This window comes from Sorex fumeus, unplaced genomic scaffold, assembly GCF_029834395.1.
Source record: "Sorex fumeus unplaced genomic scaffold, SorFum_2.1 ptg000098l, whole genome shotgun sequence".
Classification (NCBI taxonomy): domain Eukaryota; kingdom Metazoa; phylum Chordata; class Mammalia; order Eulipotyphla; family Soricidae; genus Sorex; species Sorex fumeus.
Genome location: NW_026606155.1, coordinates 18,692,213 through 18,712,148, shown reverse-complemented (window position 1 = coordinate 18,712,148; position 19,936 = coordinate 18,692,213). Strand labels below are relative to the sequence as shown.

Genomic DNA, 19,936 nt, shown 5'->3' with positions numbered 1-19,936 from the left:
TCACGGAAATAGCAGCTTTAAAACACAATGGGAACAAAACCTAACTACGTGGTCACCTGTAATTTCACATGCATACCCTCTACCCCTCCAGCACCCCCCAAACTAACCCTGTATAATTCAATAAAGATTCAGCAGCCTATTACCTAGAGCTTAGGAGGCCACAGGATAGTGCGAAAAAATCACCAGGAACCGCGCTGGGCTACTTCTCCCGACATGCGTACCCTATACACTGAGAAGTGTCCACAGAAACCAAGACCTCGCACCCCTGGCCAGCTCACCCCTCACACAGAAAACTAACAGAGAGAGAGCTAACAAAAGAAGATGCCTGGTTGCTCAGCACTCCGTGGGCCCAGGGGCTCTTCCAAGGAGACGGTCACTTACCCAGGGTGGTGCCGTCCTCCCCCATGACGCACTTCATGGAGGTGATGATCTGCTCTACCACCGGCGGAGACAGGGCTGTGGCGTACACGGCGCTGTGAGAGTGGGTTCGGAGGTAGTCGATCAGCTCCTAGGGAGGGTACGAAAGTGAGTGAGCAGCAGCAGCGCAGGAGTGCAGTGGACACGCGAGTGCAGTGGACACGCGTCCTCCCAGGAGGAAGCAGACTGGCCCTCCCTTCCACAGTATGGGAACAAACGGGCGCCCGGTCAACCAGCGCGGCCAGATGCTGGAGGTCACTGTGACACGGCAGCATCCCAAGGCATGGGAACGTGACACAGCGTGGAGGAGGGGAATCTAGCTTCCCTCTATAGAGAAAATATTCATTAGGACAAAAAGATTGACACTCCTCAATTACCAGGTGGAACTGCTTTTCAGAGACGAAGACTTTACTTCTGAGTGTTTCAGAAAATGACAGGGCACTATACCTGGCAATGTCTGCAAAAACCCACCCGTACATTACTGCATAAGCGGGGGAAAGAAACAAACACCACTTCCCAACGCCAACTTAAAAGGCATCACATACTCTCCAGGCACACAGGTTTATATAAGTGTGCAGAAAGTAAACAGAAATTCACCAGGTCTTTCCTTAGACAGTAAAGGCATCTGACAGAATCAAGAAGCACCTCATCAGTGACAAAAGTTTCAACATGATGAGCTGTGTAGCCCTATTGTCTGGCAAGTTCTCATCTGCTGAAACCTAAAGCATGCACTCGCAGGAGCCAGGAAGTGGTGGAGTGACAGACGCTACCCTGGGTTCAACCTACAACACAGAGCCAGGAGGGAGTCCTGAGCACTGCTGGGTATGGCTCAAACACCAAAAAGGAAAGGAAAAGGAAACTCTGGGGTTGCTCTTTCTTGGCCCTATTCTCCTGTTGAACACACTGTTTTCCCATTCTGCTTTTCCACTCTGAAGAATCCATGCTCTCTCTTAAACACCTTTTCCTCTCTCCCTTCATGCCTAAGTAAATTCTATTCAATAAAAACTATCTTGCCTTGGGGCTGCAGCAGTGGTAGAGCATTTGCCTTGCACATGGCTGACCCGGGTTCGGTCCCTGGCATCCCATATGGTCCCCTGAGCACCGCCAGGAGTAATTCCTGAGTGCAGAGCTAGGAGTAACTCCTAAGCATTGCCAGGTATAACCCAAAACGCAAAAATAAACTGTAGCACTGTAGCACTGTCCTCCCGTTTTCATCGATTTGCTCGAGCGTCTCCATTGTGAGACACGTTGTTACTGTGTTTGGCATATCAAATACGTCATGGGTAGCAAAAAAAAAAAAACTATATTGCCTCACTTAACAAAGTTTTTTAAAAGATATCAGAACTAAATAAAGAGAAATCTGACCATAGAACATATATTCTTCAAATAAATTCTTCAAAAAAAAAAGAATAGAACATATTCTTCAAATATACTGAAAATCACATACAATGACAAAAGCATACATGTGCTTTTATATGCAAATATATCTCCCAGAATATCAATTTTCTATCATTTGGTATAGCAGCCAGTCTTAACAATCAACTCTAGCTGATAGACGCTTAGCCCCATGAACAAAAATCTGAGGAATAAAGGACATTTATCAGCATCTATGATGTGCCACAAAGACTAGACAAGGCTATTTTCCCCTACTGCTGTAGACTTCTTTCAATGATTGATGGAGATAGAATTCACATGCCCTAGTGGCCTAAAGTGTACAACTCAATGGCTTTCCATGTAAGCACAGAGCTGTGTAACTTTCAGCACTGATTTTAGACTGTTCTTTACCCAAAAAGAAACCTCACCCTCATCAGTAGCCACTTCCTAACTTCCCACACACCCTCAGCCCCCAACCACCACTAATCTCCTTTCTGTCTTTGATTGCCAACTCTGCATCGATCATTTAAAAAAAAAAAAAACAACTCTTTGGTTGTTGATGGTGGGTTTGGGGTAAGGTTTTTTATTATTTTTGACAGGGGGGGGGCACAGGAGTTGTGGGTTGGGGATCACACCAGCCTTAATTAGAAATCATGCAGTGCTGGAGTTCAAACTCAGTGTTCCCACATAGGTGCTCTTGTCCTCCGAGTCCTCTCCCCAGCCTAAGGGACAGCCAGTGCTGTAACTTCATAATCCTTTCAAGGTTGCTGCAGGGACACACATTCCTTTTCTAAACCCTACAGCCATCTTGTAAGCCGGGCAAACTTCTCTGTCCTACAGATGAGGAAACTGAAAACTTTTTCCAAAGGCGCTGAGCGAGTTGGGGCAGATATACAAACCTAGAACTGCCCGGGACCGAGCCGCTTCCATCCCCACAGGGATTCTGAAGCCCCTGAAGTTCACTATTTCGTAAATTGAAAGATCCAGTGCCTGGAGCATGAGAGCCAGAGCCAGCCAACGATCTCCTTTCTGCCTGTCTCCGTGCTCAGCCGAGACACATTTAAGTCCGAGGGCAGGGAAAGTGGTCTTCTGTTCCCCGGGACTCCCACCACAGCCCCCCATTGTTCCCCCCGCCACCCCGCTTCTAAAGCTGAGAGCACAATGCAGAGCCAACAAAAAACCGTGGCGAACAGGCAGCACCACTGTGCGTGCACTCGTCCACACAAGAGGGTGTTCTGTGCCTCAGAGCGTGTCGCTCAGAATGAATAAGGAAACAACGAACAATGGACAGAACTGCCCTTCAGATCCTCAGGGTCACTTGGCAAACAGCTGGGGTGTGAAGCCCGTGGGCGAGGAGCTTCGGCCACAAGCACCCGCAGGAGGGCCCCACGCCGGCTCAGGATCCGAGCTGCTGAGCAAGCTGAGAACCTCTGACCAGAACCGCCCAACTCGCACGGCCCGCGTACCTTCTTGCCGCCAATGTAACCTCCGGAAGCACCGAAGCTCTTGGTGAATGTGCCCATCATGACGTCCACATCCTTGGGGTCCAGGCCGAAGTACTCAACCACGCCGCGGCCAGTCGGGCCCAGCGCCCCGATGCTGTGCGCTTCATCCAAGTATAAGTACGCCTTGTACTTCTTCTTCAGGGCAATCACTTCTGGGAGACGGACAATTGATCCTTCCATGCTGGCAAGACAGGATGAAATTAGGAACTTGCCCCTTTATTTATTACTGTGAATTTTTTAAGTATATAACTTTTTCTTTTATTTTGGCTTGGGGGAATTACATCCAACAGTGCCTGAGGGCCCCATGCCAGCAGTGCATGGGGAACCATGAGGGGAGGGGAGGGGAGGGAAGGGAAGGGAAGGGAAAAGAACGGAACGGAACTCCGGGAATGGAACCAGAAATAAAAAATCTCCACCCTTTTGAACTACCTCCCTGATCCAGAGTACTGCATGGTCTGTGGTTTTAAATTGGCAATGCAAGATGAGGCCATGGCGAGGCAGATATCCAGGAGAAAGGAGACTGGATCTTTTTTGTTTGGGGGGGCTTACAGACGGGACTGCACACCCAGATGTGCTCAGGTATTATTCCTGGCTCTGTGCCCCGAGGTCTCTTGGGGGAACATACACAGTGTGGGGTGCTGGGGATAGAACGTGGGTCAGCTGCATGCAAGGCAAGTGTCTTACACACTCTACTACCTATCCACCCAGGAGAACTCGATAGTTTAAAACTGCACCGGAATAAAATGGATCTTAATTCAGGTGAGAAGAATAAAGGTCACAACAGGTTCTGCTACAGACTGTCTAGGCAACAGACTTTGGTACCGGCAGAGGAACAAATGTATGCGGGTCCCGGGACTGAGATCTCAAAGCCTGCTCGGATCGGGGGCCGAGCATCCTCCACCCAGATCCTCCATCTTCCAGTAGGCAGGGGTCACACCCACCAACTGGCCCTCTGGCGCCGTGTAATCCCATTAATGGCTAAGACCCAGAGACTATAAAACCCAGCTCCCGGAAGCGTGTGGCCGCCATCTGCGGCCACGCAACATCTTATCTCATTCTTACTTTGGAAAACCTGGCAGGCTACCGAATGTAACCTGCCCACACGGCAGAGTCTGGCAAACTCCCCGTGGCGTACCCAATATGCCAAATACCAGTAACAATGACGGGTCTCATTCTCCTAACCCTGAAAGAGCCTTGAATATGGCACTTTTTAAAATCTCAGGGCTAGGATGAAGGAAACATTACTGGGGCCTGTTGGAGGCAATCGACGAACAACAGGATGATCGTGATCGTGATCACAGTGGGTGAGAAGAGATCATATAGGGGTGAAAGCACTTGCCTTGCACACGACTGACCTAGTACAATCCCCAGCACTACATCTGGTCCCCGAGCACTGCCAGCAGTGACCTCTGAGCACAGAGCCAGGAGTAAGCCCTAAGCATCGCTGGGTGTGGCCCAAGAGCCCATCCCAAGAGGGAAAAAAAAAAAAGAGTTGAAAAATAATGAAACAGAATTACCTATAGATTCCCTCCACAAGGATGAGAATTTTCTTCCAGGGTCTTCGTGTTCGAGGTTGACCATAAACGATGGCATCTTTCAATAACTTCTCTAGGCTTTGCATATCTAAAGCACAAAAGAAGGAATTTCAGAACATTTTTCTCTCTGATCTTAACTGCAGAAATGCGAGTCTATATTTCTTCTTCAGGAAGGATGTATAAGGGAAGGACATTAGTATGCATAACTAGAACTGATAATGCATCCAATTATAGTAACTGTATATGAATTAGAAAAATGGCACAGGGACCGGAGCGATAGTACAGCGGGTAGGGTGTTTGCCTTGCACGTGGCCAACCCGGGTTCAATTCCCAGCATCCCATATGGTCCCCTGAGCACCGCCAGGAGTAATTCCTGAGCGCAGAGCCAGGAGTAACCCCTGTGCATTGCCGGGTGTGACCCAAATAGCAAAAAAAAAAAAAAAAAAAAAAAAGGCACAATGAGTAAGTTTCTGCTATTTGGGGGAGTGGGGGGTACACCCTACGGTGCTGGGGGTTCGCTCCCTGTGGTGTTCAGGGCCCATGCAATGCTGAGGACTGAATCCCAGGTTCCAGCCTTGTGACCCATCTCTCTGGAACTGTTTTCTTGAGATCTGATTTTAACTGCAGGGTTGAAAAGACAGATCCATGGGCCAAGCACAAGCTATGCATCTGGGAGACGCAGGCTGAATCCTTGGCACTGTGTGGTTCTCTGAGTACCACAAGGAGTAATCACCACGTCCAGGATCAGGAATAGCTTACCAGATAGGGCCCCTAAACCCCAATCTCTTCATTCCACCCCCACCCGCCCCCGCCCCGCCAAAATATAGAGGAAAAAAATACAAAAAAAAAATGTTCAAAATCAGAGAAAACTGATTCAATGACTGTGGCTGATTCCACTGATGAGGAAGCTTATGCAATGGCCAGTGTTTCTGGACAATGCCTTGTCTTTCTTCTACCTGTTTCCGTATTCACAGAATCAACTTTATCCCTAATCCTAGGACACCATTCAAAAATTAAGTGCATAGAGAAGACTGAGCCAAGAGAGTGAGCAAACTCTACGAATACACAAACTCATAGAAAGCCCGCAGAGAGGGAGGGGCTGACTTCAAATGACCTCCAAGCACAGGGTCCCTATTTCCTTGCAAAGCGAAAAGGGCTCATGAAACAGCTTTATCTTGGTGACAGGCTAAAATTACACCAGTCTGAGCACGCAGAAAACTGTTGTGTAAGTCTGGCAATCAGCCGCGATTGTTCCGAGTTTGACTGATCAGCTGTCTGTATGCAACCAAACCCTACAGCCCCAAGGGTGGCACCCCCCTCCCCCCCAGGAAAGAGGCTGGCTGGCTGCCACTAACGAAGAGCACAACCGTAGTAATTGTTAAAAATGATGTTGGGAGGGGCCATGGTTTGGGCTATACCCAAAATCCGCCCCCTAAAATAAAAAAATAATAAACTAAAATAACATTTTGAAGACTACTGCCACCACCACTCTGGGTGTCGTACTACAAATATCTGCCCTGGGGCCAGAGAGGCCATGTAGGAGGGAAGGCTCTGGCTTGGCACATGAGCCATGCGCTCTCTACCGCAGCTCTGGTTCGAACCCCAGCACCAGCAGGGGTCACACCTGAGCACACCCAGAGACACTTCCTGAACACTGCCAGGTGGGCCATACCCCCTGAGGAAGGGGGATATACATATATATGAATATGTATGTATGTATGTATGTATATATAAAATACTATTTTCCCTGAATAATACCCTTAGGTTTGACACCTGGTACCACAAAAAGAAGCACAACGCACCCCAGCCCCACCCCACCGGTCTATGCAACATTCAATCAGGTGTAAAATTAACATGGGTGGGAAACATCCCGTCATAAAATCTGATTTTAGTGTGTGTGTGTGTGTGTGTGTGTGTGTGTGTGTGTGTGTAGCAGGGATCAAACCCAGGTCCCTCTCTGATGCAAGACCAGTGCTCACCCCTGCCTACGAGCTGGGCCTCCCATTCTTTCTTACTCGCTCTACAGGAAGAGAGTTACAAAGGGATGTGGTGTTGATCTGTTTGTGAAAGACAGTAAAGACAAACAAGAAAAGAGAACTGCATCACAGACATAATGAGAGAAAAGTTGAGGCTGTGTTTCTACCTTCAATTTTTCTAAATACCCAGCCCAGGCATAGGTGCCCCCACAGATGTGATTGTGTCCTTGAAGACTCCAGCTCTGCTGCAGAGGGGAAGGGTGGCAATCAGCAGGACACAAGGAAACATGCCCTCACTGTCTCAGTTTCCTCTCCTTATAGACAGGAAGAGAAAAGGAAACGCTTTTTCAAATGCCAGATGAAAGGAAATACCTATCGTAGAATGCCCAAGCATATTATCTACTAAAGGGAAAAAAAAATCCAGTTATTTTCCATATTATACTCCCCACGCTAAAAGTGCAAATTAAAAATATGCTACAGAAGGAGCTGGATGGAGAGATAGTACAGTGGGTAGGACACTTGCCTTGCTCACGGGCAACCCAGGTTCAATCCCCGCATCCCGGATGGTCCCCCGAGACTACCAAGAGTAATTCCTAGCGCAGAGCTAGGAGATACCCCTAAGCATCACCAGTTGTGACCCCAAAACAACAAAATAATTAAAAATAAAAATATGCGACCGGGGAAGGAATGACGGAAGAAAGGGTACGGAGCTTGCCTTGCATGCATCTGACCAGGGTTCAATCCCTGGCATCCCATATTGGTCCCTAGCAGTGCTAGGAGTGATCCCTGAGCAGAGTCAGGATTAAGTCCTGCACACCGCCAGCTGTGGCCCAAAACAAACTACAATATATATGTAGAATATATATCATACATATACCATTATATGTAAAAATATGTTGTATATATACTGTGTATATATATGTTGTATACATTGCATATATACAACATGTATGTATATATTTTATACATATACAAGCAATATATATACACAATAATATACACATATTACATAAAACTGCCAAAATTACATAACAATCTTAGAATAGGGAACACATTATGCAAAAATCAGTCATAAGATAGCAACTGCAAAAATAATTTGAACAAGTCTGTTTAGCAAGACATTACAAAGTTAAAAACAAAAAGTTTAACAACATAAAATAATAATTAATATAAAATATTCTTATAATCAGTTACAAAAGAAGCTGCATGCAAAACATGTGCTCCAATCCTTGGCACTATCTCCCAGCCCTTTATTTTCCATTCTAACTGCAACTAACATGACCACTGCCACTGATACAAAAACTACGCAGGACCAAGCCCTTCCGGGCATTCTACCACCAACTCACTGTTGTGTTTGAAGATTCGAATGGTTGCTCCCGAGAGCCTGGCTCCTAGAACCAGGGAGGCGTGGTTCAGTTCATCACTCAGAATCAGACAACCCTGCAAAACCACAAGCAGAGGGAAATGAGAAGTGGGAGGCAGACTTAGTTAAGCAAATGACAAAACGCTAAAAATCTTATGTCGTAAGGAAAGCCTGCACAACTGTAAAGCAACTGAAGAACAAGAGAACTTTTTTTTTCTTTCTGCAAAATTAGAAATAGGTGCAAAATTCCACTCTTTGAACTTAATTGGTTTGGCGTTTTGTTTTGTTTTGTTTTGGTGATGCCAAGGAAGAAGCCAGGGTCCCTGACACACACGAAGCATGTGCTTTATTGCCAAACTGCATCTCCAGCCCTTAATTCATATCCTCAACCCGTAATTGCCTGAAACACCTACAGAGCAACTGATTAGTATCTGAAACCTGATACGCTGGCATTCATAATTTCCATTCATTGTTTTGGTAGAATGTCATGGTTCTGGTACAACTCTGAATTTTATTAATGGAAAGCACGTTGGGAGAGATGGCAGCTGAGAGGATCAAGTCTGTGGAGATAATACAGTCTTCCTCCCATCCCTACCCTAAATCAAAGAATTCAAGCACATCCTACTTATCAATTTCCCCCCCAGGTACTATGAAGGGCAATCCTCAGTTTCCCCTTAAATCCATAACCAAGCTTCACGTTACTGTGTACATCTGGCTTTCTGCCAAGGCAGCAAGACCGACGCTCAGAGGCTGTCATTTCTTCCCCAGTTCTCACTCTCTAGTATCTCCCGAGTCTGTTCAGCTGTAAGATCTGAGCATCTTACATCTGAGCATGCTTTTCTCTCTCAACAACGTCATCAAAATATCCAGTTGGATAGGAGAAAAGGGACAGAAAGTAAATAACAGCTCTTAAAGAGAAGATGAGAATACGAATATGAGTAAAGAAGCAAACAGCACCCGGCCCAGACAAGGTCAGACCTGAACACCTGAAGAACCTGCCGTCAGTACTCATCAATACACTGGCTCGGCTCTTCACTCGCTACCTGTCTGAATGCAAGGTCCCATATCAATGGAAAACCAGCAGGACCGTACTACTGTTCAAGAAGGGAGACATCCATGACATTGGCAACTATCGCCCGATCTGCCTATTGTCTGTCATCTACAAGTTGTTCACTCGAGTCATCCTGAATAGGATTGGCAGAACATTAGATGAAGGACAACCATGCGAGCAAGCAGGGTTCCGCAAAGGATTCAGCACCATCGACCATATCCACACGATAACCAAGCTCATTGAGGTTTCTCGGGAGTTCAAGATGCCGCTCTGCTTAACGTTCATTGATTTAAAGAAGGCCTTTGATTCTGTTGAGACGGAAGCGGTCATTGAAGCCCTAGCCAATCAGGGCATTCAAGCCCAATACATCAGGATCCTCCGTGAGCTGTATTGCGGATTCACTACCAGGATCTCACCATTCTACAAAGAAGTGATCGTTGATGTCAAGAGAGGGGTGAGGCAGGGTGATACCATTTCACCAAAACTCTTCAGTGCCACCCTCGAGAACATCATGCGACGACTGGAATGGGAAGGAATGGGAGTGAAGATAGATGGTCGGCAACTACACCACCTCCGCTTTGCTGATGACATTGTTTTAATAACACCAAACATCAGCCAAGCGGCACAAATGCTGGCCGACTTTGACCGTGAGTGTGGAAAGGTAGGACTACAGCTGAATCTTACGAAGACAATGTTTATGAGAAACAGCCTTGTTCCTGACGCCCCATTCGCTCTCAATGGAACGACCATCTCCGAATGCAACAGCTATGTGTACCTAGGTCGAGAGGTCAACATGACAAATGACCTGGCACCCGAGCTGCGCAGGAGGAAGAGAGCGGCTTGGAACGCCTTCAAGAATGTCGAAGAAATAGCTAAGAGGACGAAGAACCTCCGGCTCCGGGCACATCTCTTTGATTCCACTGTTCTTCCTGCATTAACATATGCCTCAGAGACCTGGGCCCTACGCAAACAAGATGAGAACGCCATTCAGGTCTCCCAAAGAAGAATAGAAAGAGCTATGCTTGGAATATCACGTTTCACTCAAATGAGAGAACGAATCCGGAGTTCTGACATCCGTCGACGATCAAGGATCAGGGACGCTGTCTCATTTGCCAAGGTGTCGAAAATCAGATGGGCTGGTCACGTAATGAGATTTAAAGACGACCGTTGGACTAGAGCTGTTACTGATTGGATTCCACGGGATGTCAAGAGACCGCGTGGCCGCCCACCTACCAGATGGTCAGACTTCTTTGTCAAGGTCATGAACGATCGGTTTGAGGCCCTCCATGTTCCCGGAGCGAAGAGATGCCATTGGGCTACACTAGCACGCGACAGGGACAAATGGAGACGTTACTGGCGCCCGCTCGAGCAAATCGACGACTAACGGGAAGTTAAGTGATTAAGTGATTAAGTAAAGAGAAGATAAAGAGAAATATATTTGACTATTTATTGCAGAATATTCTCAGAGGAATACTTTAGAGGCTTACAACTACAGTTAGCTATTTGTAATTCTTATTGTGTGTAAATTTTCACAAGCAACATTAAAAAGCAACTCATGGGGCTGGAGTGATAGCACAGCGGGTAGGGTGTTTGCCTTGCACACAGCCGACCTGGGTTCGATTCCCAGCATCCCATATGGTCCCACGAGCACCGCCAGGAGTAATTCCTGAGTGCATGAGCCAGGAATAACCCCTGTGCATTGCCGGGTGTGATCCAAAAAGCAAAAAATAAATAAATAAATAAAATAAAAAGCAACTCAGAGGGCTGGAGCAATGATACCGTGGATAAAGTGCTTCCCTTTCATACAGCCAACCTGGGTTTGATCCCAGGCAAACTATATAAGTCACTAAGGACTGATCCCTGAGCATCGATCCAAGAGTAAGCACTACTGGTGTGGCCCAAAAACAACAAAAGCAACCCAGTTAAAATAAAAATGAGGGACTGGAGCGATAGCACAGTGGGTAGGGCGTTCACCTTGCATGCGGCCAACCCGGGTTCAATTCCAGCATCCCATATGGTCCCCCTGAGCACCACCAGGAGTAATTCCTGAGTGCAGAGCCAGGAGCAACCCCTGAGCATCGCCAGGTGTGGCTCAAAAGAAACTTTTTAATTTAAAAAAAAAAAAAGGAATGGCACCTTTAGAATGTGAATCTTAGTCTTAGTGACACCTTAGTTGGGTGAGTGCCACTAGGAACAAACAAAAACCAAGGGTTCCCAGATGTGCCTGAGAAAGGCACGTGACCTCTGGACTATCCTCAGACACACACGGGTTTAACTGAATTGTGACAGAACAGCAGGCAAAATAAATGGCCCGTGCCCAGCTCAATGGTCAAGTTCGTGAGGGACAGAGACAGGCAAACAGACTACAGGGAACTGGTGAAACATAACTAAATGTAATGCAGATGCTTAACTAGATCTTGGGATCTTGGGGCGGGGGGGGGGGGGGGCGAGGGGCACGGAGAAAAGGCATCAGCGGAAACACTGGTGAAACCAAAATAAGCCTCGTCCTTGACAGCACTCTGAAAATTCGTTTTTCTAAATTTGAGACATGTTCCGTTGTGACGTAAACTGCGGGCCTAAAGGGAAGCTTGGTGAGGGCTACACGGGCACTGGGTGCTCCTCTGCACCTCCTCCCCGGGTCAAAATCTGTCTCTGTAAAGTACTGAGGGGGCTGATGTGACGCGAGTGGCAGCCTGGCATGTGTGCGGCCCCGACCCCGGCCCTCAGATCTGCCAACATGAGGCGCCAGCACTGCAGCGTGGCGGCAGCGGCAGCGGTGACAATAATCTGTCAAAGCTGAAGGGAGACTGGGGGAAAAAAAAAAGAGAGAGAGATGTGAACTCCATCTTCTGCAAGGCTTCAGGGCCTTTGCTCAGCACTCCCGGAACTCCACTGCACCCTGAGAGGAAGTCTACCCCTCCTCTCCTTCCATACTCGATCCGTCTCTCCCATATATCCATACACAATTTGTTTTTCCTCCTTCCAGCTAGGTGTTTTTTTCCCACCTAACATCAATGCAATTGCTATTTTTCTCATAACTTTCTTAGCGTTGTTCATCATTTCTATTTTGCTATCTTTTTCCCCTCTTCAAATCTATGATGAGTCTCTATTATACCCTTGGTTCAAAATAGAAATAAAAAATGTCAGCATGGCAAGGAATTCCCCAGGGTTGGGTGGGGATGCGGGGACACGCTTTGCATGCAGAAGACCAAGATTCAATCCTTGGCAGTGCATGGTCCTCAGGGCACCACTAGGAGTCACCCCCGAGCACTGAGCTGGAAGCAGCCCAAGCACTGGCGGGGTATGGCCCAAAACAAACAGATGAAGAGCAGAAGGTACTTTTGGGCTAAAGAAATAGCTCAAGGAGTTGGAGGACATGCTTTTTCTGCAGGAAGTCAGGGTTCAACACAGGGACCATGTATGGTCCCCAGAACACAGTCAAGAGTGACACCTGAACACAAACCCCAGACTGCTCAAAATAAACCAAAAGCAGCAATTTAAACATCAATGTCAATATCTAAGTGCTTATCTAAGTGCTTAATATCTTCAGTTACTAAAGGTATTTTTGTTTAGTATCTATTATATCTTCAGATACTAAAGGTATCTGAAGATATAAAAACAGATGTTGGGGCTGGAGCGATAGCAAAGCGGGTTGGGCATTTGCCTTGCACGTGGCTAACCCGGGTTCAATTCCCAGCATCCCATATGGTCCCCCGAGCACCGCCAGGAGTAATTCCTGAGTGCAGAGCCAGGAGTAACCCCTGAGCATTTCTGGGTGTGACCCAAAAACAAAAACAGATGTAAAAGTTTTTTAATGCATTACTATTTTTGATTCTCACAGCAACTCTTTGACATGGGCACCATTATTCTATTTTACATAGGGAGAAAACTTGCTGGGGAATTACCCAGCTGTTTCCCTAAGGTTACAACCAGAGTAAAGGACACAATACAAGAGCTTTTAGGACAGAAGCTCTTAAATCAATATACATCCTTCCTCTAGTCTTTAAACTAGAGAACTGAATAAGCAATCCCCTCATAAATTATTATCAGATTTTAAAAATATTAAAATGAAATTTCCTGTTGCCTTTTATGACTTAAGCATTTAATAACATTCAATTATCAAATTTGACTTGGAAGAAACCTCTAAGTTAAGAAATTTTCATATCTGTTCGCAAACTGAATTCTAGGTAATATTAATAGTTTTTAATCAATTGGAAAAATCAGAATGAGATTATTTAACCCCAAAGCTGAGAAATTTTAAAGAAATTCCAATGCAAGTCATCAATGTATGATATTTTAGGTTAAGTCAAAGCCTATTCACTTATCTTTTAAAAAAATCTGTCCAGTGCATATCGAGTGAATTTACTGATATCAAATTGTTCTTATAATTCTTCTATTCTCCTTTCATGTCTATAGAACCCTCTTTCACTCTTGCCACTTGTGATGTGTTTTATGTTTGTTTTGGGTTTTTTTTAGATGCAAAATATACATAAACACATTCGTACCAAGATTTTTTTTTTAAAGCATCAAACGAGTCAAAAACTGGGATGTTAGGAAAAGTACAAAAGTGAACCTAGAGAACCACACATATGTAAAACATAAGAAAAGCTGAAAGGAATTTACTTAATAGATGCAAAAACTACTGGTCCTTTGTTTCTTCCCTCTCTTTTCATCCTGACTAGTCTGGCTAGAATTTTCACCCTTTTTCCATCTTTTTTTGTTTGCAGGTCATAGCCCCTGGTGTTCAGGAGTCACTCCTGGCCATGCCTGAGGGGACATGCGGTACCTTGGTACAAGGGATGGACTCCAGGGCTTCTGCATGCAAAGAACACAATAGCCCTTCAACGAGCTGGGAACAGTCCAGGGATTTAATCGTTTTTTCCATTCTTCTCTAAGAACCAACTTTTGGCTTCACTGCTTTCTCCTATGTATTTTCAAATTCACTGATTTCTTCATTTACCTTTATTGCACTATCTGGCCTGCATTTATCAATATATCTTCCTCTATTTGAAATCTTTGGGTTTAATTTGCTCTTCTTTTCTAATTTCTTTAGGTGAAAATTTAAATGACCCGATTCAAAGCATTCCTTTTTCTGAATATATTAGTCCCACCTAGGCAATGAATTGTGATAGAATACATCCCCACTTAGTTCATAATATCTGCACCTAGTGTATCTTGGTAAATGTTTTGCTACTGCAAGTGAAGGGTTTCATAAATATCAATCAGATCAAACTGGTTGGTAATGTTTTCAAGAGTTCTATACCCTTGCCTTGCATGGGATCAACCCAGTTCAATCCTTGGCATCACATAAAGGTTCCCAGAGTCCTAGTAGGAGTAATCCCTGAGCGCAGAACCAGGTGTGGCCCCCGAACAAAAAATAAATGATATTAAATGAAGAAGGTAAGAGTCACTGAGTGGAAAAGGAAAGAATCCTGGATTTAGCAAGAAAGCTTAGTCACCACAGGACATAGCCAAAATGTATCTAGGAAAACCACATTAGTCATGGCTTGCTCTGTATGCTTGAGGAAACAAATGATAGATGCTCAGAAAGGAGTTCTCGTGATTCACGAAGTCTTACTTTGCCAACAAGAGCAGGAATGTTCATTGAATTTGTTGCAAATCCCATGCCATACGCCATAGTAGCTTCTACACCCAAGAACCTTGCCACAAGCTTCTCTAGTTCTTCATGCTTGTCAAGGTTTCCTGTGGAGATTAAGAAGGTCACGATGATCAAACTCCAAGTTTAAGAATTGTTATTTTATAAATATAAAACCGTAATCTACGTATTATAACCTTTCCAGACTAAGGTTTATGAAGGACAGTATTACAATGAGTAATGACTCATAAAGAACATAAATGCTGGGCCAAAGAGATAGTAAAGTTTAAGGTGCCTGCTTCACACACAGCCAGCTCTGGTTCAATTCCTGTCACTACATAAGGCACCTCAGTATCCCCAGCCTTGATCCCTGAGCACAGAGTCAGAAGTAAACTCTGAACACTGCCAGATACGGCTCAAAAAAATTTTAATAACATTATAATAATGTTAAAAACAAAAACTAAGCAACCTGCTGTGAGAGAAAGCTCATGTAGAGATAGTATAGCAGGGAGGCCATTTGCCTAGTACATGGCAAACCCGGGTTCAATCTCCGGCATCCTTATGATCCCCTGAGCAACACCAGGAGTAAGCCCTGAGCATCACTGAGTGTGACCTGAAACCCCAGAAAGAAGATCATGCAGAGAGCTAAAGCACTGAAGGACTCTAAATGGTGGAGGAGGTAGGAAGGGGCCACCTCAGTGGGGATCTCCCCACTTGTGGCTGAGGGGTCAGGAAGGTGCACAAACTCATCTCGCATCCTCGCCCCTGACTGTGATGCCCCAGCACCTCACGGAACTATGATAGACGTCAACCTCCCCAAAGTGCAGAATCACAAGCATATAACTTCTACCAGGACACCTGGGGACGGTCTATCAGACAGCAAAAGACAGGCTACCAAGCACCGTCCCTTGCTGACTCTGACTGGCAAACTTCCCATGTGAGTTCCTGCCAATACTCAGACCTTCAGGGGCTGAACACTACTCATCCATGATACTGGCTACGTAACGAGAAAATATAATGAAAGAAGATTCCGAGTTTTAATGCCATGTGCCTTTAAAGCTCCAGCAACTCATTCAGCCTTTCTGGGTCCCAGTTTCTTATCTGGCAAATACATATAATAATATTTGCGCTACCCACTCCGTGGTAGAGCTGCTAAGGGAGTATATACTCAAGCACTTTATATAGCAAAAGAGGTCATAAAGATAAATGATATGATTACTATTTGTCTTCATTGCACAACGCACCTCTAACCGGGCCCCTGAGTCTGAACAACCCAGCAGCATGTGAAAATTTCTTGTTCCATCAATAAATGAATTACCGTTTTAGTTGTTTTGTTTTATTGGGGCTGGTTTCAAAGCCAGGGTTTTGCACCCATAAGGACATGCTCTACCTCTGAGCCATATCTCAGAATTTATTATTCATTAAATAAATATTGATTTACTATCTTAATTCACTAAGCTTTAGGGTGATCACAGGAAGACTATCCAGAAAGCTGCCTTATAACTTCTATAGTATTCCCTGGGGCAAAATGGAAGAATTCTGAATCCTCCTTGGAACTAAAATAAATCTCCTCACATAAATATGTTAAACTTTATACTTTATAGGTATGTAATAATAATGAGTTAACATTCATACAAGTTTATTACATGCACTAACTTATTTAATTCTTGAAACAGTCCTGTAAAGTCAGAATAATTATTAGCCCCAAATTACCAGTATGGAAACAGATTAACCCTTGTATGCCCACAGGCTCAGTAAGTGGCACTCATAATCACCTTAATTGCTAAAGCCAATAAAATCAACATCAAAGTCACAAATAAAATACAGAACTTTATGGAGATATCCTGGATATAATGAAAAATATAATAAGAAAGATAAATACATTTCAAGATGTGTTGAAAGCATCAGCCATCGACCAGTTCCAAAAAACAAAGCATTTTACCTGACCTGAAACTGCATGGTTAAAATAAATAATAAACAAACTCCATGGCTAAATATATACAATATATACCTGGGTTCTTAATATTCTTGCTCTGGATCAGTAATATTCCCCCCTGAGCACAAAGTCAAGAAGAAAACCTGGGCAGCCCAAACACATGGTCACTCACCAATTTCCTGCCGTGTGCTGCAAACGCCAACTCCATAGTCCTCTAGGACTTGGGCAGCTGCTTCTTGACAGGGCCCAGTATTTCGTGCAAATCCAAGGTAGTTGTAGGAACCCATGTTTATGACACCTTTAATTATATTCCCTGTATACCTGTATTGCAATGCATAAAAGTCTATGAGACTCATAAGTAAATACAATACTTATGTGGAATAAAAAAATGCACCAATCTACAAGTACCATATATAGGAGAGAAACTGTTCTAGAGCAGTGTCTTAACCTTGTCCAGAGTGTGGCCTCTCCCCAACCCTGCTTCCTGGCGAGCCCTCCTCCTATTCCTGTGTCATCCATCCCCCTCCACTAGGGTGATTTTGTGATTTTCCCCGGGGGGGGGGGGGGGGGGGGGGGGGGAGGGAATGGCACACAGCCCCTGGCTAAGAAACTCACTACCAATTAGTGAAGTGGAACTTAAAACAAAACCCCAATTTTCACCTGTCAATAAAGATTAAAAACTGAGCATGTTATCAGTTGGTCATGATAGTCTCATATACAAGATAAGAATAATCAGGGGAACAAAGAGATAGTACAAAGGTAAAGGGGTTAAGAGGTAAACACACGTGAAGCAGACCACAGTTCAATCACATGGTCCCTGAACTCTGGGTCCGGAGGTTAACGCACCTGAAGCAGACCACAGTTCAATCACGTGGTCCCTGAACTCCAAGCTGGGAAGAGCCCCGAGCCCAACCACCAGATGTGGCCCTAAATCATTCCACATGCACCGTGCATTGAAAAAAATAATAATCATGAGTGTTTTTGTGGAGAGGAGAGCGATCTGGTAGTGCTTATCCACTGAGAGACAGACATACTCTTCGACTTCAAAATTCCCACACTAATGGAAGGAGATATGCTTAGAAGTCCATGGCACCACTAAAAAAGTTATCCTGACTCTTCCCAGCCACATGGAGCAGGGGCACTGCATGCTCTCAGCCCAGGCCTCCAAGTGAGAACAATGTGGTTTAGGACCCTTCTGACCTAAGACAAATATGTGGAAGATTTTAACTGTATGGTCTGGGCTATCTTTGGGGGACAAGATGACACAATTCAACCCACTATTCCTAAAATACAGCCAGTTGTTTAAAAAAAAAAAGACACTATAGGAAGATAGTTCAAAGGAACGGACTGTATGATTTGCATACAGGCGCCCTAGGTTCAATAACCAGCACCACAAATTCCTTCACCACCCCTCACAGCCCATGTAAGCCCTCCACCCCCAAATAAAGACAATTCCATCACACACTACTTAGGTAACCTAATAATAACATATGATGATAAAAGTGTTCTATCCACTTAAGTAAAAACATTCCCTGTATATCCCTGAAATATCTGAAAAATCAAAATACCCAGAAATAAATTCAGATACTTGATTCTGGTAAGTGGCCTAATAGAAAGGATAGGGATTGTGTTTTGTTTTGTTTTTCATTTAATATTTTATTTGTTTTAATATTAATCACATTTTGTTGTAAACTGTACGTCAAATGTAATAGAATAATGCATTTTACAATCTCAAGAAAAACTGAGAAATATACAAGGGAAATAATCAGAGTGCACTGTACTTGTATAGGATGCTGGAGACCAAACTCATGCTGTATGCAAAGCAAACACTCCACCGGCTGCAGATCACTCCAGCCCCCAAGTGCAATCTTGGAAACTTGCTAAGGAGCCAGAGCAATTGAAGAATGGGGCAGGATGTTTGCGGCAGAACTAGGTGTGAAACCCAGCATCCCCTATGGTTCCCTGCATCTGTCAGGAGTGATCCCTGAGTGCAGATCCAGGAGTAAGCCCTGACCACCACTAGGTGAAGCATAAAAGCCAAACAACAACAAAACTAAAAAGACAGAAAAGTTGCTGAAGAACAGGCAGGACATAAGCTTACCATAGAGGGTATTTCACATTGTATACAAACATCAGATCATGTGATGCACCCAAAACTAACATAGTGTTGCACGTCAATGATGGGCCAAGTGAAAAAAAAAAAAAAACTCACTTGAATGACCAGTTGTAGTCATGAGACTGTCTCTCCAAAATGTCCACCGTGGCTCCAGGCACGCTACAGATGGGCCGATTCCAATTGTCTCTGATCCTCATGTAGAGGTTCCTTGTATAGAAGTTTTCAAAATCCTGATACAATGACACAAAGTCCTGCCAACAAACAGTGAAATGATATAAATTTAAGTGGGTGACTCTAAAATTATTTACAGCTGTTCTTTTCATATGCAAAAGCATGATAATAGTGACTTAATTGGTAAGCAAAAAATTTGGAAAGGCAATAATTCTTACCTTAAAAGCAACTAATTACAGATAAGAGTCAATTAATTCTGATGGCTGACCTAAATAAAATGTTTGCAAATAACTATCTTGCCACAGGAGAAAATGAATTTAACTTAACAAAAGAGACAAACATAAACAAAAATTTAGTTATGGAATTTTGTCACTAAATGATTTTCCTTTCAAAACACTTTTTCTCCTGGGGATGGAAAGATAATAGCGCAGGTAGGGCAAGTGCCTTGCAGGTGGCCGACCAGGGTTCAATCCCTAGAGCGCAACCAGGAGTGATCCCCAAGCACAGAGATAGGAGTAAGCTCTGAACACTATCAGGTATGACCCAAAAACAAACACACAAACAAAAACAAAACTGTTCTTCCCACTGGTCCAGTAACATACCAGAGAAATAACTTTAAAAAAAAGGGGGGGTGGGCTGGAACGATAGCACAGCAGGTAGGGCGTTTGCTTTGCATAAAGCTGACCCGGGTTTGATTCTCAGCATCTCATATGGTCCCCTGAGCACTGCAAGGAGTAATTCCTGAGTGAAGAGCCAGGAGTAACCCCTGTGCATCACCGGGTGTGACCCAAAAAGCAAAAAAAAAAAAAACCCAAAAAACAAACAAACAAAAAACCCTCTATAATTCCAATTTGAAACAAGAAAAATAGTTCTTAAATAATGTTCTGTACATTTTA

General features: G+C 44.5%; 1 protein-coding gene across 1 annotated transcript in view; it reads right to left on the bottom strand.

Moving 5' to 3' along the window:
- The window catches only part of SPTLC2 (serine palmitoyltransferase long chain base subunit 2), a 93,561-nt gene that overhangs the window by 17,301 nt on the left and 56,324 nt on the right, over nt 1-19,936 (bottom strand). Inside the window, exons 3-9 of the mRNA XM_056134177.1 lie at nt 18,966-19,120; nt 16,926-17,074; nt 14,800-14,924; nt 8,154-8,247; nt 4,814-4,919; nt 3,258-3,477; nt 382-508 (exon numbers count right to left, since the gene is read on the bottom strand). Of these exons, the coding sequence (XP_055990152.1) occupies nt 382-508; nt 3,258-3,477; nt 4,814-4,919; nt 8,154-8,247; nt 14,800-14,924; nt 16,926-17,074; nt 18,966-19,120 (976 nt within the window). The remainder of the gene's footprint in view (nt 1-381; nt 509-3,257; nt 3,478-4,813; nt 4,920-8,153; nt 8,248-14,799; nt 14,925-16,925; nt 17,075-18,965; nt 19,121-19,936) is intronic.